At 36.9% G+C, this 17,726-nt stretch overlaps 2 protein-coding genes across 5 annotated transcripts in view; one reads left to right on the forward strand and one right to left on the reverse strand.

Annotated features, from left to right (window-relative positions):
• The window catches only part of HYCC2 (hyccin PI4KA lipid kinase complex subunit 2), a 71,415-nt gene that overhangs the window by 43,032 nt on the left and 10,657 nt on the right, over positions 1–17,726 (forward strand). For all 4 annotated transcript variants that reach the window (XM_059928464.1, XM_059928466.1, XM_059928465.1 and 1 more), the window contains 3 exons: positions 5,954–6,049; positions 8,505–8,621; positions 17,498–17,585. In XM_059928464.1, coding sequence (XP_059784447.1) covers positions 5,954–6,049; positions 8,505–8,621; positions 17,498–17,585 — 301 coding nt within the window. The remainder of the gene's footprint in view (positions 1–5,953; positions 6,050–8,504; positions 8,622–17,497; positions 17,586–17,726) is intronic.
• Positions 9,758–10,249, reverse strand: LOC132368633 (RING finger protein 122-like). Its single transcript, XM_059927354.1, has one exon. It carries the CDS (start codon positions 10,247–10,249, stop codon positions 9,782–9,784), a length of 468 nt encoding a protein of 155 aa, XP_059783337.1. The 3' UTR covers positions 9,758–9,781.

Genomic DNA, 17,726 nt, shown 5'->3' on the forward strand with positions numbered 1-17,726 from the left:
AATTTTTTACCATACATTGCCCTGCATGGTTATTGTGAGAAATAAATGAGATGATGCTTAAAACATGCTTAGCACAGTGCCTGGAACATAATATATGTTAGTGATAGTATTATTATTATTCTTTTTTACAAAATGTTTATTTATTTATTTATTTGGCTGTACCAGGTCTTAGTTGAGGCCTGCGGGATCTTCGGGATCTTCGTCGCGGCACGCGGGGATCTTTAGTTGCGGCATGTGAACTCTTAGTTGTGGCATGTGGGATTAGTTCCCTGACTAGGGATCAAACCCAGGCCCCCTGCATTGGGAGTGTGGAGTCTTAGCCACTGGACCACTGAGGAAGTCCCGATACTGTTATTTGTTATATAATATTTTATGTTCATAGTAAAGTAGTACTCTTATCTTATTGGTTATAATATTAGAGTTATGGAAGGACTATAGGATCAAGCAGATTTCTAAATTATTGACGTTTGATCAAGTGCTTCAGTCTAGAATTCCAGTTCTTCTTAAGGGTCTTTCCAATATTACACATATGATAGAAAACACAGTGGCTTTCCTTGTTTCCTAACACATTGGAATTCAGCTTTAGTGATTGTTCTTTATTAGCCATCAGGGTGCTGTATAACACCTGGAGAAGGCCTTATCCCAACTTAAAGTAACAACTTAATTTTTTTCTATACAGTTATGTTGGGGTACTCAAATCATTTAATAATAGAAAATGTATATTAGAACAGTGGTTCATAAATACTGTTTGCAGACTAGTTTGCATAAAAATCATCTGGTTACCTGATTCCTTTTTTGTTTTCTCATTTTAATTTTTTAAAGTATAACAATATATACTTATGGTACATTTAAAATAGAAGAGTATAAAGTAAAAATAGACAAGAGTACAAAGAGAAAAGTATATGTCCTCTTCCCTCTAACCACCCATTTCTACTCTCAGTAGTTAAATTATTAGCAGTTTTTTATGTGTCCTTCCAGAAAATTTTCATGCATGCAAAAGCATATATTCAACCTGAAACACTTGTAGACCCATACACACTGGATTCATTGGTACATGTTGTTGTACAACTTGCTTTTTTTTTTTTTTTTTGGCCATGCCACATGGCATGTGGGATTTTAGTTTCCCCACCAGGGATTGAGCCCGCACCCCCTTCAGTGGAAGCGCAGAGTCTTAACCACTGGGCCACCAGGGAAGTGCCCATACTATCAGTTTTTAACCAGTCTCATTCTGACTAAAATTTAGATTTTTTCCAGTTTTTTTAAACAATCTTATAAGGAACACAATATTTTTTGTATAAATATTTGCATGGGAGCACGGAAGTATCTGTAAAATAAATTCCTAACAGTGAAATTGCTGTGCTAAAGAACGTCTGCTTTTTCAGTTTGAGTCAGTATTGCCAAATTACCCTCCCCAAAACCGATGGACTAATTGAATCTCCTACGAGTAGTTTGAGAGTGCCTCTTTCCTCATACTAACCCCCAGTACTGGATATTTTCAAATTTTTTAATCTTTGCCAATCTGAACATTAAAAATTGATGTCACATTATTTTACTTAGCATTCCCTTAATTATGACTAGGCTTGAATGCTTTTAATATGTTAATTCATTAAGTATTTTTCTTGACCTGTGAACTGCATATTCATGTCCTATGTCCATATTTCTCATTGAACTGTGTATTTTTTTTCTAGTGATTGGCAAGGGATTTATTTATTTATTTATTTATTTTGTTTGTTTGTTTGCACCAAGAGGCTTGCAGGATCTTAGTTCCCCAACCAGGGATTGAACCCGTGCCCTCTGTAGTGGAAGCACAGAATCTTAACCACTGGACCGCCAGGGAATTCCCCGAGAGTTTTTTAAATATTGAGGAAACTGCACTGTGTTTTATACTTGCACATTTTAAGTTAATTACTGACTTTTAAATTTATTTTAAATTAAGATATAATTCACATACCATAAAATTCACCCCTTTAAAGTATACAATTCAGTGATATTTAGTGTATTCACAAGCTTGTGCATCCACTACCACTAGCTAATTCCAGGATGTTTTCATCACACTAAAAAGAAACTCCCCTTTCCTTTCTCCCCAGCCCTTGGCCACCATGTATCTCACTTTCTATCTCTATGGTTTTATCTATTTTAGACATTTCATGTAAGTGGAATTATACAGTATGTGGCCTTTTGTTGTGTCTGGTTTCTTTTACTTAACATGTTTTCAAGGTTCGTTTATGTGGTAGTGTATATAGTTCCTTTGTATGACTGAATAATATTCCATTATGACAATATGCATTTTGTTTATCCATCCATCCATCAATTGATGAATATTTGGGTTATTTCCAGTTTTGGAATATTTATGAATAATACTGCTGTCAACATTTGTTTGTTTACAAGTTTTTGTGTAAACATTTTCAGTTCTTTTGAGCATATACCTAGTAGAATTGCTGGGTTATATGGTATTTATTTCATTTTATTTTACTTTATTTGATTTTTATTTGATTTTTATTTTTTGGCTGCACCACACGGCATGAGGAACTTCCCTGACCAGGGATCGAACCCGTGCCCCCTTCAGTGGAAGTGCGGTGTCTTAACCACTGGACCACCAGGGAAGTCCCTATATGGTATTTAACTTAATACTTAACTTTCTGAGGAACTGTCATATTGTTTTCCAGAGTGGTGTACCATTTTGCATTCCCACCAGCAGTGTATGATAGTTCCAGTTTCTCAACATCCTCACCAATACTTATTTTCCATCTTTTTGATTATATCCATCCTATTGGGTATGACAATTGGTATCTAATTATTGTGCTATTGTTTTGTCTTTGCTGTATATTTTACTTTTTTGTATAGCCGACTGTATCAGTAATACACACACACACACACACACACACACACACACACACACACACCCTTTTTTTTCGGTTAAATATGCATTAGTCCTACAGAGCTTATTAAGAAGAACTGCAATCTCCAGCTCCCTCTCCCTTCCACTTCTCCCTTCCCAGATGTAACAACTTTTAACCAGTGGTTTTCAGCCAGTGCACTTCTGCCCCCCAGGGAACATTTGGCAATGTCTGGAGACTTGTTTTGTTGTTACAACTGAGTGGGAGGGAGGACTGCTACAGGAATCTCAAGTGTAAAGGTCAGGGATGCTGCTCAACATCCTACCATGCCTGGGCCAGCCCCCCACAGCAAACACTTACCTAGCCCAAAATGCCGATAGTGCTGAGGTTGAGAAATCTTGCTTTTAATATTTACCTCCACTTCTTTGAGTAATTTACTGCTTTTTAATTTTTCACTTTGGGGCATTATCTAATAACTTATCTCTAGGAAAGATAAAAATTTAGGTTGTTACCTCTCTCATTGTCCTATCTTATGTTGTAATTCTGGGGAACTCATTATTTAGATTTCTCATTATTATGAATGATCATTGTTCATCAGAGCCATTCAGGCTGAGCTTTGTGATTAGTTTATTACTTTTCCTTTCCTGCATATCTTTTTGTTTTCCTTGAAGTTCATCGTTGGCCTTTTGTTTTCTTTGTTTACTATGTGCTTTGTAATTCAACCCTGCAAATTTTCTATCAGTTTTCTACATAGCCTTCCAAGACTTCATTTACACCAGTTATTTTCTCAGTTTTATCTTCCCAGAACCTTTTGACTTACTCCAATCTGGACTGTGTTGCCCTCTTTGCCTGGTGTACACATTGTCTTGGGATCTCCCCTCACTCTTATCCTGGGAATTCTCTTTGTCTTTTTCCTGTGTGGATGGATCCACTGTTTCCTGCACCCTATATCCTCATTCTTTGTTCCTAGTACTCTGAAATTCCATGGTTGTGTTTCTTGGTGTGGGTTTATTTCCTCCTTTGTGCTGAGCACTACGTGGACCTTTTCTATTTGGAAACTCATGTCCTTCAGACTGGGAATTTTCTTGAATTATTTTTGTTAATTAGTTTAGGCTCCCCATTTTATCTGGTCTTTTACTATTTGTCTTTTATCTATCTTGTCTTTTATTATCTTTCTTCTGGAGCTTTTATTGTTTGAATGTGGGAACTCCTATTTTGGTCCTCTTTCCTCTCCCATTTGCCATATCTTTTTCCTTTTGCTTCACTTTCTGTGGTATTTCTTCAACTTCATCCACCAATCCTTTTCTTGAGTTTTTAATTTCTGTCATCATATTTTGTATATCTAAAAGGTGTTCTTGTTTTCAGAATGGTCTTTTAAAATAGATCCTGTTTGGTGTTTTTGGTTTTTTTATTTTTTTAAACAACATCTCATCTTTTAGAATATTAATGATAATTTGCTTTATATTTTCCTCTTTTATGTTCTCTGTGTCCTCCAAATTGTGCCCCCGCCACCTTCCATTTCTTTATTTTGATCTCATTTTCATGTTAGTGAAGTTCCTCAGGTGTCTGGTAATCCTTTTTTCCCGCTTATGTTTAAAAGTAGGGGAATAAAACAAATGACAAGCTATGGCCATGTTGGTAGGGCTAATTGACGGTGAACTTCACAACTTCTCACTGGGCCATCCAGCTGGGGAACTTCCCAAGTCCATATCTTTAAGTCTTTTCTCTTAGGGTGGTCAAATTCCCCAAAGAAAATTCTTCCAGTCTCTTAACCAGAGGGCTTGCTGCTAGCATTCTGATGACTACATGGGGAAGGAGAACTTGAGGTCTCAATATCCAATAAGACCTATTTCACTTAAGTTTTCTATTTTCAGTATCTTCCCTTCCTCCCCTACTGCCCTCCCTGACCCCAAATCATAATTGTGCCTGGTGGTTCCCAGGTAGAAATTTGTCTTTTATCCTTTCAGAAAATAAATCTTCAATTTCAGAAAATAAATCTTCAATAAACCTAGCAGCATAGAGAAGGAGAAAGGATCTGAAGATGTGCCTGCTTCCACGTCAGACTTTCAGCTCACTTTTTACCTTTTCATTTTGAAATAATTTCTGACTTACAGAAAATGTTTCAAAAATAGTACAGTGAGTTTCCATATACTCTTCACCACCTATGGGAAGCTTTTTAGACATACAACGTTCCTGGGTCCTGCCCTCAGAGATTCTAATTGGGTCAATCTGGGTTGAGACACAGGAATATATTATTCCAAAATGTCCTTAAATAGTAATGTGCATCCAGGCTTAGGAGCCACTGTCTTAGTGATCATAAAGATTAGGAAAGCATTCATTTATTCATGCAATAAAAATTAATTGAGCAGTAATAATGTATTAAACACTATGCTGGACACTAGAGTTAAAGATGAATAAATCAGGGTCTGTGTCCTAAAGTTGCTTATTACTAAATAGATAAAACAGAGGTAAAGACAGAGTTGATTTAGTGGGATAAATGCTGTATTAGAGCTACACAGATAAAGGGAACAGTGTTTGTTTGTTTTAGTTAGAAGAATTAAGAATGGCTTTATATCTGAGATTAAAATTTGAGCCAGGATTTGAAACCTTAGCAGGAGTTTCCCAAGTGAAAAGTATGTTCTAATAAAAAAGGGTGCATCCATAAAAGCAAGGAATTATGAAAGGTTATGGCATATTCATGGAATGGTATAAGACTGATGTAGTGTGGTGTATGTGGTAGGCAGTAGAGGGAAGTAGGGTTGGAGAGGTAGGTTGAGGGTGGATTTTAAAGGACTTTGTATGCCATGATGAGTTTGGGCTTTATCATGCAGTCAATAGGAATAGTGGATTAATGTAGCATAGAGGAGTCATCTGTTCAAGCATGATGGGCGTTTTTCTGAGGAAGAAAATATAGATGGCAGCAAGAGCTGTGACCTTTAATAACGCAAATGGAAATAGGGAAATTATTGAGGAGGATATTACAGTAATCTGATTGAGAAATTATGAAGGTCAATATTAAGGCATTGCTGTTATAACCATCAAAGAAAGAAATCATTTACTACAGTCTCTAAGTAGAAATAATTGTAATCCTTTTTCCTTGTTTTTGTTTTTTCTAGGTTTGAAGTCCTGAGTTTCCTCATGTTATGTTATAATTCTGCTATTGTATATATGCCTGCTTCATCTTACCAGTCTCTTTGCCGAATGGGCTCCAGGTAAGAAGAATAATTATCATTAACCTTCACACATATTTACTGAGCACATTCTCTCTGGTAGGCCCTGTTCTAACTTCTGGTGATATAGCAGTAAACAAAACTCAGGGAACTTACATTCCTATAGGAATCCTTATTATCATCCCTCATGCATCATGATTTCTTGAAAATATTTCAGTTATAAAAGAAGCATTTTCTAGCTCAACATTGAGCTAAGCCAAGATGTTTTAGGTTTAGGGTGGTTTAGTGATAAACCTAGTCACTGCCTGGATGCCAATTTTTATAAATCACTTTAAGTGATTTGAATAAATAGTCCTCTATGTAGAGAAAGTTGTAAGAAACATGAACTTTTTCCTTTATATATCTCACAAATAACTGTCTGCTTTGGATAAGATTAGCAGTGACATCAATTATGTGTATGTCTCATTTGTATTTGTATATTCTAATCTTTACTAAATCAGAATTTCTAATAATTTGGACAGACCTGAGCTGAAATTTTAAATTTCAACTGTTGAAAAAAAATTAAGTAATATAAATGAGTTTGGAGACAGAGGAGCAGAATTTTAATTATAGAAGGAACACTCAGTTTATCCTGCCCAGTTGATTTTTATTTGAGGAAACTAAGCCCCCACAAAAGTTAAATGCTATATTAGTTTTTCTATTGCCTCATAACAAATTACACCATGGATTTAGTACCTTAAAATAGCATGCATTTATTATTTCAGTTTCCTGGGGTTAGGAGTCTAGGTATCATTTAGGTGGGCCCTCTGCTTAGGGTATTACAAGCTGCAGTTAAGATGTTGGCTGGAGTCGCAGTCTTATCTGAGGTTCATTTGAGGAGTTATACACTTCTCTTGGCAAAATTCAGTTCCTATAGTTGTAGGACGGGCTTCAATTTCTTGTTGACTGTCTGCTGAAGGACAGTGGTCAGTTCCTCTTACATAATATATAATGTGTATGTGTACGCATGAGAATCCTATTACCTTTGCCTTGTTACAAGCAAATCACAGGTTCCACCCACACTCAAGAGGAGAGGATGACACAAGGGTGTGAATACCAGGAAGGAGGGATCATAGGGATCAGGGCCCCTGACCTCACCCCCAAAGAGTCTGCCCACTGCAAATGCTTTGCACAAGTTCATGCTGTTGTATTATTGGGAAGAGACCAAAACTCAGTTTTGCTAAATGGAGGAAGGCCGATCTAAATTAGCTGTGAGATTGATTTATAGAATATCTTAAAGTTCACTTGCCTATAATAACATGATTAATGACTAACAAAATTCTTGTCTCTAACCTAGATACTGTTATCAAGAGAGTATACTGTTTTGTTTAAGCACTTGCTGCCTATCTACAGATAAATTTATTTATAAATGACTATTTTTTGGCTCATTAAAACAAATCTGCCGTATCTCTAATTGGTAACGTTACTGTGGCATGAAATAGAGTTTCTTAATAACAAAAGTGATGATAGAGTATAGTAGTCCTCAGACTTTTATTCACATATCCCCTAAAGAATTTCGAAAAACTGTGTAGCCTTTGTACACCTTTAAGTTAACATTTAAATTTTTTATTCTGTTTTAAATAGTTGTAAATTATATGATTTCCAGTATGTAAATATTGACATAATAAAACAAATAATTGTTGATCACTATTTTAAATGTATATAATGTAAATACACAGTGATCTGATTGATAACCACCATCATCCCATGTATGGAATAAATGAACAAGCTTTTCTTTAATAGTCTAACATTCTTTTTCTCCTTAAAATTGAATTTCTGTTCCACTTTATCCACATAATTTTATCCTAATATCATGCCATATTATACTTACAGATCTTTTATTGATCACCTAATTATACATCTCTGCTACCAAAAAAATGAGTAAATTAAAAATTTAAAAATATTTCCTGAGACCATAATGCACGAAACACTAAAAAATTTCTTCTGGACTCACCATTACAATTATTCTAATAAATTAATTTCTTAAAATAATAGAAGTACATAACAGTTTTTGATAATTATTAAGCGTAACTTTTCTGGAAGCATCTCTTAATGAGATGGAAAACAGAGAATTGTTTATGATACTTTGGTTATTTGTTTTGAGATTTCTGTATCTTCCACTAATTCCATCCTGATTCAATTTGGGATGTGTAAAAGTTATGCATTTCTTTTGTGAAGAGGGAGAAGGATGATTATGAAAGAGATACCTATTTGAAAAAAGTTATTACTTTTATTGATATAGTCCACTAGAATGTATGTTTTATGAGGGCACAGATTTTATTTTTATCTTTTTGCCTGTTTACAACTGTATGCATGGGCCCAGGATAGTGACTGACACATAGCAAGTACTCAAAAAATATTTGAGAAATGAGTAATTGAATAAGTGAATTTTTGGAAACAAAAATGTTTTATTTAATGTATCAGGAAATCACATGTGATAAATAATGTATTTTCCTAGGGTTTGTGTGAGTGGATTTCCACGGCAACATGAAAAACACTGGAAAGAACTCTGTGGTCGAATAGTATTGGATCCTGAATTTATGGTGCAGCTTCTCACAGGAGTTTATTATGCCATGTAAGTAGGTGTACTGTGAAATTGGGTGAATTCTTTCTAGTGTTTGGAAACTTAATGTTTCTCTTTTTTCCTTATTAGTTACACAACACTGAATTTTTTGTTCCATGATGGACCCATTATCTTGTTTTTCTAATATGAATTTCTTTTAGTACTTTTTTTTTTTTTTAGAGAAACTTGTTATTAAATTTAATTTTCTTTAAATACATACCTTTTTCCCACCCTCACCCACTTGGGGGAGGAACAGAAAACCCCTACCCCTTCCATTTGGGGGATTCCATGTATAAAGCCTGAGATGGTGAGGGTGAAGTATAAAAATACTGTTTACAGAGGGGAAGAGGGTGTCCACTGCGACCTTAATATTCAGATACCCCCATCCCCAGGCCCCTTTTTGCTCCTTTAGAAAAAACCCTGGGAATCCATTTGGGTGTAGACCAAGCCCTTCCTCTGGGGCGGTGGATACTCAAACCCCAACGCATAGTAGGAAGCTCTGAGATCAACCAAAGAACAGGGAATGGATAGCACCTCAGATCTAGGAGGGGGAGGGGGCTGCCCTCCACCCCCCTGTAGTCAGCAGGCCGGCCAGCCAGCCTTTGTTTCCATAGGTCCCATGTAAACATTGACTTTTCTTCTGTTCATCCCTGCTCTTCCCGATTTCCTACAGAGCCTCCCTGGCTTCCACTGGAGGCACTTGGTTCCTCCATCTTTCCTTCCTTCCCTTCTAACCTTCCTCTGGAAGGAGTGGGGAGAGGGCGGGGAGGTCACAGGTGGGGCAGAGCCCATCTCATCCCTTCTTCTAGGTCAGGGCAGCTTGTCCTCCTCAGCGGAACCCTCAAGGGAGTGTGCTCTAAGTTCTTGGCCAAATAGGAATGGATTTCTTTTCCCAGAGCAGGGACAAGGCAGGCAGATAGACCAGTACCAGGATACAGTGGTCCTGATGGGCAAGTCCATCAAAACTGAGTAGCAGGGAAGAAGGCTTCAGGAAGCAGAGAGGTGGGCAAGTCTAGTCTCACCCTGATGCTAGAAGACCAGCCCTGCACCCCCACCCCTCCAGGTGAGCATGCCTATCACCACCCAACAGTCTTGTTCACTGCGGCTTTGCGGAAGGACCAGGCACCCATGAGGCTAGAGATCTTCTCCAGGCCTTGGTATGGAGGCAGCACTCACACCGGCTCATCCAATAGGATCCCGATGCTCGGGGTGGCCTCTGAGGGACCAGCAATGGGCTTGTTACACATGGGGCAGACATAGCGTACTTCCAGCCACTTCACCAGACACTTGCGGTGAAAGGTGTGTTGGCATGAGAGCACACCCTGCTCATCCTTCCCCTTGAAGTCTTCCAGACAGACTGCACAGGTCTGCCCATATAACTGTAACTTCTTGGCATCACCTTTAAGCACCACCTCTTTATATCCGTATCGTTTGCTCTGTGCCTGGTTCCAGAGTTTGCTGATAAAATAACAGCAGAAGATGAGGCTGAGCATGAAGACAAAGATGCCTGTGCCAAAGATGACCACGTAGACGTTGAGGGGAAGGTCTTGGAAACTGGTGGGTGGCATCGAGCAGGACTTGTTGGTGCTCACCAGTCCCAGGCCGCAGAAACACCCATTACCCCACTGGAATGGGTACATCAGTGAACTCTTGGCTGGCTTCCTCAGGCGAACAAACGCAGGCGGCGGGTTGGGCAGGCCGGCTGGGCACACCGGCTTAAAGGGTTGCAGGAGGGGTGGATGCGGTGCGCGGCAGCCGCCTTCCTCTGCAAGTCGAACTCTCTTTTTTAGTACTTTTTAAAAAATGAATTACACATTTTATTTGAAAGCTATATAATAACAAAGACAATTGTTTTATTGAGATATAATTAAAATGTAAGACTGAATTAGTTTAAGGTGTACAACATAATGATTAGATATATGTTATATTGCAAAATTATTACCACAAGTTAACATCCATCATCACACATAGTTACAAATTTTTCTTTTGATGAGAACTTTCAATATCTGCTCTCTCAACAACTTTCAAATATACAGTACTGGATTGTTAACTATAGTTACCATGCTGTACATCATATCCCAGGATTTTATCTCATAACTGGAAGCTTGTACCTTTTGACCACCTTCACGATTTTTGCTCACCCCCCCAGCCCCTGCCTCTGGCAACCATCAATCTTTCTGTATCTATGAGTTCAGTTACTGGTTTATTTTGTTTTGTTTTAGATTCCACAAGTATGAGATTATACAGCATTTGTCTTTCTCTGTCTGACTTATTTCACTTAGCATAATGCCCGCAAGATCCATCCATGTTGTCACAAATGACAGGATTTCCTTCCTTTATTTTTTCTTTTTTCTTTTTTTTTTTTTTTTTTTTTGGCCGTGCTGCGCGGCATGCGGGAGTTCCCCAACCAGGGATTGAACCCAGGCCCCCTGCATTGGAAGCATGGAGTCTTAACCACTGGACCACCAGGGAGGTCCCAGGATTTCCTTCTTTTTTTTAATGACTGAATAATATCCTATTGTGTGTATATATATGCGTGTGTATATATATGTGTATGTATACACTTATGTACATATACTTACACATATGTGTGTATAATTGTATGTATACACATACTGTATATACACATACATTACATATATACACACACACACCATATTTTCTTTATCCATCTATCTGTCCATTTACAATTAGATTGTCTCCATGTCTTGGCTATTGTACATATGCTGCAGTGAACATTGGGGTGCAGACATTTTTTTGAGATAGTGATTTAGTTTCCTTCAGATATATAACAAGTGGAATTGCTGGTTCCCTTTTCTCCACACCCTGTCCAGCATTTATTGTTTGTAGATTTTTTGATGATGGCCATTCTGACCAGTGTGAGGTGATACCTCATTGTAGTTTTGATTTGCATTTCTCTAGTGATTAGTGATGTTGAGCATCCTTTCATGTGTTTGTTGGCAATCTGTATATCTTCTTCGGAGAAATGTCTGTTTAGGTCTTCTGCTCATTTTTGGATTGGGTTGTTTGTTTTTTTGATATTGAGCTGCATGAGCTGCTTGTATATTTTGGAGATTAATCCTTTGTCAGTTGCTTCGTTTGCAAATATTTTCTCCCATTCTGAGGGTTGTCTTTTCATCTTGTTTATGGTTTCCTTTGCTGTGCAAAAGCTTTTAAGTTTCATTAGGTCCCATTTGTTTATTTTTGTTTTTATTTCCATTTCTCTAGGAGGTGGGTCGAAAAGGATCTTGCTGTGATTTATTTCATAGAGTGTTCTGCCTGTGTTTTCTAAGAGGTTTATAGTGTCTGGCCTTACATTTAGGTCTTTAATCCATCTTGAGTTTATTTTTGTGTGTGGTGTAAGGGAGTGTTCTAATTTCCTTCTTTTACATGTAGCTATCCAGTTTTCCCAGCACCACTTATTGAAGAGGCTGTCTTTTCCTCATTGTATATTCTTGCCTCCTTTATCAAAGATAAGGTGACCATATGTGCTTGGGTTTATCTCTGGGCTTTCTATCCTGTTCCATTGATCTATATTTCTGTTTTTGTGCCAGTACCATGCTGTCTTGATTACTGTAGCTTTGTAGTATAGTCTGAAGTCAGGGAGCCTGATTCCTCCAGCTCTGTTTTTCTTTCTCAAGATTGCTTTGACTATGCGGGGTCTTTTGTGTTTCCATACAAATTGTGAAATTTTTTGTTCTAGTTCTGTGAAAAATGCCATTGGTAGTTTGGTAGGGATTGCATTGAATCAGTAGATTACTTTGGGTAGTATAGTCATTTTCACAATGTTGATTCTTCCAATCCAGGTACATGGTATACCTCTCCATCTGTTTGTATCATCCTTAATTTCTTTCATCAGTGTCTTATAGTTTTCTGCATACAGGTCTTTTGTCTCCTTAGGTAGGTTTATTCCTAGGTATTTTATTCTTTTTGTTGCAGTGGTAAATGGGATTGTTTCCTTAATTTCTCTTTCAGATTTTTCATCATTAGTGTATAGGAATGCAAGATTTCTGTGCGTTAATTTTGTATCCTGCTACTTTACCAAGTTCATTGATTAGCTCTAGTAGTTTTCTGGTGGCATCTTTAGGATTCTCTATGTATAGTATCATGTCATCTGCAAACAGTGATAGTTTTACTTCTTTTCTGATTTGGATTCCTTTTATTTCTTTTTCTTCTCTGATTGCTGTGGCTAAAACTTCCAAAACTATGTTGAATAATAGTGGTGAGTGTGGGCAACTTTGTCTTCTTCCTGATCTTAGAGGAAACGGTTTCAGTTTTTCACCATTGAGAACGATGTTGGCTGTGGGTTTGTCATATACGGCCTTTATTATGTTGAGGTAGGTTCCCTCTATGCCTACTTTCTGGAGTTTTTATCATAAATGGGTGTTGAATTTTGTTGAAAGCTTTCTCTGCATCTATTGAGATTATCATATGGTTTTTATTCTTCAATTTGTTAATGTGGTGTATCACATTGATTTATTTGCATATATTGAAGAATCCTTGCATTCCTGGGATAAACCCCACTTGATCATGGTGTATGATCCTTTTGCTGGATTCTGTTTGCTAGTATTTTGTTGAGGATTTTTGCATCTATGTTCATCAGTGACATTGGCCTGTAGTTTTCTTTTTTTGTGACATCTTTGTCTGGTTTTGGCATTAAGGTGTTGGTGGCCTCGTAGAATGAGTTTGGGAGTGTTCCTCCCTCTGCTATATTTTGGAAGAGTTTGAGAAGGATAGGTGTTAGCTCTTCTCTAAATGTTTGATAGAATTTGCCTGTGAAGCCATCTGGCCCTGGGCTTTTGTTTGTTGGAAGATTTTTAATCACAGTTTCAGTTTCAGTGCTTGTGATTGGTCTGTTTATACTTTCTGTTTCTTCCTGGTTCAGTCTTGAAATGTTGTGCTTTTCTAAGAATTTGTCCGTTTCTTCCAGGTTGTCCATTTTATTGGCATATAGTTGCTTGTAGTAATCTCTCATGATCCTTTGTATTTCTGCAGTGTCAGTTGTTACTTCTCCTTTTTCATTTCTAATTCTGTTGATTTGAGTCTTCTCCCTTTTTTTCTTGATGAGTCTGGCTAATGGTTTATCAATTTTGTTTATCTTCTCAAAGAACCAGCTTTTAGTTTTATTGATCTTTGCAATTGTTTCCTTCATTTCTTTTTCATTTATTTCTGTTCTGATCTTTATGATTTCTTTCCTTCTGCTAACTTTGGGTTTTTTTGTTCTTCTTTCTCTCATTGTTTTAGGTGTAAGGTTAGGTTGTTTATTTGAGATATTTCTTGTTTCTTGAGGTAGGATTGTATTGCTATAAACTTCCCTCTTAGAACTGCTTTTGGTTTAGGGTCATAGTGTTTTCATTGTCATTTGTTTCTAGGTATTTTTTTATTTCCTCCTTGATTTCTTCAGTGATCTCTTGGTTATTTCGTGGCATATTGTTTAGCCTCCATGTGTTTGTATTTTTTACAGGTTTTTTCCTGTAATTGATATCTAGTCTTACAGCATTGTGGTCGGAAAAGATACTTGATATGATTTCAATTTTCTTAAATTTACCAAGGCTTGATTTGTGACCCAAGATATGATCTATCCTGTAGAATGTTCCATGAGCACTTGAGAAGAAAGTGTATTCTGTTGTTTTTGGATGGAATGTCCTATAAATATCAATTAAGTCCATCTTGTTTAATGTTTCATTTAAAGCTTGTGTTTCCTTATTTAGTTTCATTTTGGATGATCTGTCCATTGGTGAAAGTGAGGTGTTAAAGTCCCCTACTATGATTGTGTTACTGTCGATTTCCCCTTTTATGGCTGTTAGCATTTGCCTTATGTATTGAGGTGCTCCTATGTTGGGTGCATAAATATTTACAATTGTTATATTTTCTTCTTGGTTTGATCCCTTGATCTTATGTAGTGTCCTTCCTTGTCTCTTGTAATAGTCTTTATTTTAAAGTCTATTTTGTCTGATATGAGAATTGCTACTCCAGCTTTCTTTTGATTTCCATTTGCATGGAATATCTTTTTCCATCCCCTTGCTTTCAGTCTGTATGTGCCCCTAGGTCTGAAGTGCATCTCTTGTAGACAGCATATATATGGGTCTTGTTTTTGTATCCATTCAGCCAGTCTATGGCTTTTGGTTGGAGCATTTAATCCATTTACATTTAAGGTAATTATCATTATGTATGTTCCTATTACCATTTTCTTAATTGTTTTGGGTTTGTTTTTGTAGGTCTTTTCCTTCTCTTGTGTTACCTGCCTAGAGAAGTTCCTTTAGCATTTGTTGTAAAGCTGGTTTGGTGGCCCAGCACCATTTAGTAAAGACACTATCCATTCCCTATTTTATATTCTCATATTTGTTTAAATTAATTGACTATATATGCATATGTTTATTTCTCAGCTCTCCATTCTGTTCCATTGATCTCTGTGTGTTTTTAGGCCTAAAGCTTTGTGATACAGTTTGAAATTAGTAAGTATCATGCCTCCAGGTTTGTTGTTTCTCAAGATTGCTTTGGCTATTCAGGGTCCTTTGTGGTTCCATATAAATTCTAGGATTGTTTGCTCTATTTCTATGAAAAATGTCACTAGAATTTTGATAGGCATTGCACTGAATTTGTAGATTGCTTTGGGTAGTATGGACATTTTAACAATATTAGTTCTTTCAGTCCTTGAGCATGGAATATTCTTCTATTTATTTGTGTGTTCTTCAGTTTCTTTCATTGAGGTATTATATGAAAATCATAAGTGTACAATGCTCAGGTCTTTCACCTCCTTAGTTAAATTTATTACTAGGTATTTTTTAATGAAATTGTTAATGGGATTGTTTTCTTAATTTCCCTTTCTGATAGTTTGTTATTAGTGTATAGAAAGCAGTAGATTTTTTTTTTTTTTGGCCATGGCTTGTGGGATCTTAGTTCTGTGACCAGGGATTGAACCCACGCCCTCAGTAATGAAAGCGTAGAGTCTTAACCCATGGACCACCAGGGAATTCTCTTTTTTTGTTTAAAGAAATGCAGTAGATTTTTGTATATTGCTTTTATACCTACAAGTTTACCGAATTTGTTTATTCTAACAGTTTTTTGGTGTAGTTTTAAGAGTTTTCTACAGTTGACTCTTGAACAGCAAAAGGGTTAGGGGTGCCAGTTGCACAGTTGAAAATCTGAGTATAACTTTAAAGTCAGCCTTCCATATCTACGCTTCAACCAACCACAGATTGTGTATTACTGTAGTTGGTATTTATTGAAAAGAATCCACGTATAAGTGGTCTTGTGCAGTTCAAGCCCGTGTTGTTCAAGGGTCAACTGTATATATATCATGTCATCTGCAAATAGAGACAGTTTCACTTCTTTTTTTCTGATTTGCTAGAACTTCCAGTACTATGTTGGATAAAAGTTGCAAGAGTGGGCATCCTTGTCTTGTTCTTGATCTTAGAGGAAAAGCTTTCCATTTTTCACTGTCAAGTTTGTTGTTGACTGTGGGCTTATCATGTATGGCCTTCATTATGTTGAGCTACATCCCCTCTGTACCCACTTTTTTGAGAGTTTTTTTAATCATGAATGGATTTCGAATTTTGTCAAATGCTTTTTCTGCATCTATTGACATGATTGTGTGATTTTTATCCTTCATTTTGTTAATATGGTGTATCACGATTGATTAAATTGTAGACATTGAACCATCCTTGCATCCCAGGGATAAATCCCACTTGACCATAGTGTATGATCCTTTTAGTGAATTGTTGAATTTAGTTTGCTAATATTTTGTTGAGGATTTTTGCATTTATACTATGTTCATCAGGCATATTGGCTTGTAATTTTCTTATAGTGTCCTTGTCTGATTTTTGTATAAGGGGGATGCTGGCCTCATGATATGAATATGGAAGTGCTCACTCTTCGAAGAATTTGAAGATTGGTATTATTTCTTTAAATGTTTGGTATAATTCACCCATGAAGCCATCTGGTCCCAGACTTTTGCTTATTGGGAGGTTTTTGATTACCGATTCAATCTCCTCTGGGTACAGTGATGGGTCTGTTCAGATTTTTATTTCTTCATGATTCAGTCATGGTAGGTTGTATATTTCTAGGAATTTATCCATTTTCTAGGTTGTCCAGTTTGTTGATGTATAATTGTTCATAGTCCTTTCAGTACTTTTAAAATAGCCAAAATATAACTAGTCATTAAATTGAAGACTAGAAACTGTCAGTTTTTCTGTATGGAACTCTATGTCTTTCTACATAGTTCATAACCCCGGTTTTCATGAATGCATTAAATAGATTACCCTAAATATCAACACATGATGAAAACCAATTAATATGTAGAGACATCTGTAAAATATTTTATTTTTAGAAAGTTTCATGACTTTCTTTTTTTTAATTAATTAATTTATTTATTTATTTATGGCTGTGTTGAGTCTTCATTGCTGTGCACGGGCTTTTCTCTAGTTGTGGCGAGTGGGGGCTACTCTTCGTTGCAGCAGGCTTCTCATCGCGGTGGCTCCTCTTGTTGCGGAGCACGGGCTCTAGGTGCACGGGCTTCAATAGTTGTGGCACACGGCTTCAGTGGTTGTGGCTTGCGGGCTCTAGAGCGCAGGCTCAGTGGCTGTGGCACACGGGCTTAGTTGCTCTGCGGCATGTGGAATCTTCCCGGACCAGGGTCAAACCCATGTCCCCTGCATTGGCAGGTGGATTCTTAACCACTGCGCCTCCAGGGAAGTCCTGTAAAATATTTTAAATGTTAGTATTGAAATCTTCATTTTGTTCTTGTAACCAAGAAATGAAAGGATGCAAAAATTAACGTGAAAATCTTGTTACAGAACCAAAATAATAGGACTTGGAAGAATAGAAAAGATGGTTGTTGAAAATTAGAGATATTTGCTAAAGATAGTAAATAATCTGCTTCTCCATAGGTATAATGGACAGTGGGACCTTGGCCAGGAAGTCCTTGATGACATCATTTATAGAGCTCAGCTAGAACTCTTTTCTCAGCCGCTATTGGTAAGTTGTTATATTTAGTTTTTATTAAACATTCCTGTGCCTGAAAAGGGCACTAGTAAGTTTAAAATTCAATATGTAATATATGAGGCATTTTAAATCATTGAGGGAAAAAGATTTATTCCATAGTAACAATTGGAGAGA

Source organism: Balaenoptera ricei, chromosome 7 (genome assembly GCF_028023285.1).
Source record: "Balaenoptera ricei isolate mBalRic1 chromosome 7, mBalRic1.hap2, whole genome shotgun sequence".
NCBI lineage: Eukaryota > Metazoa > Chordata > Mammalia > Artiodactyla > Balaenopteridae > Balaenoptera > Balaenoptera ricei.

Bases quoted from the DNA above. Each gene is read 5' to 3' on its own strand.
- LOC132368633 (XM_059927354.1), bottom strand. From the start codon at position 10,249: ATGTACCCATTCCAGTGGGGTAATGGGTGTTTCTGCGGCCTGGGACTG.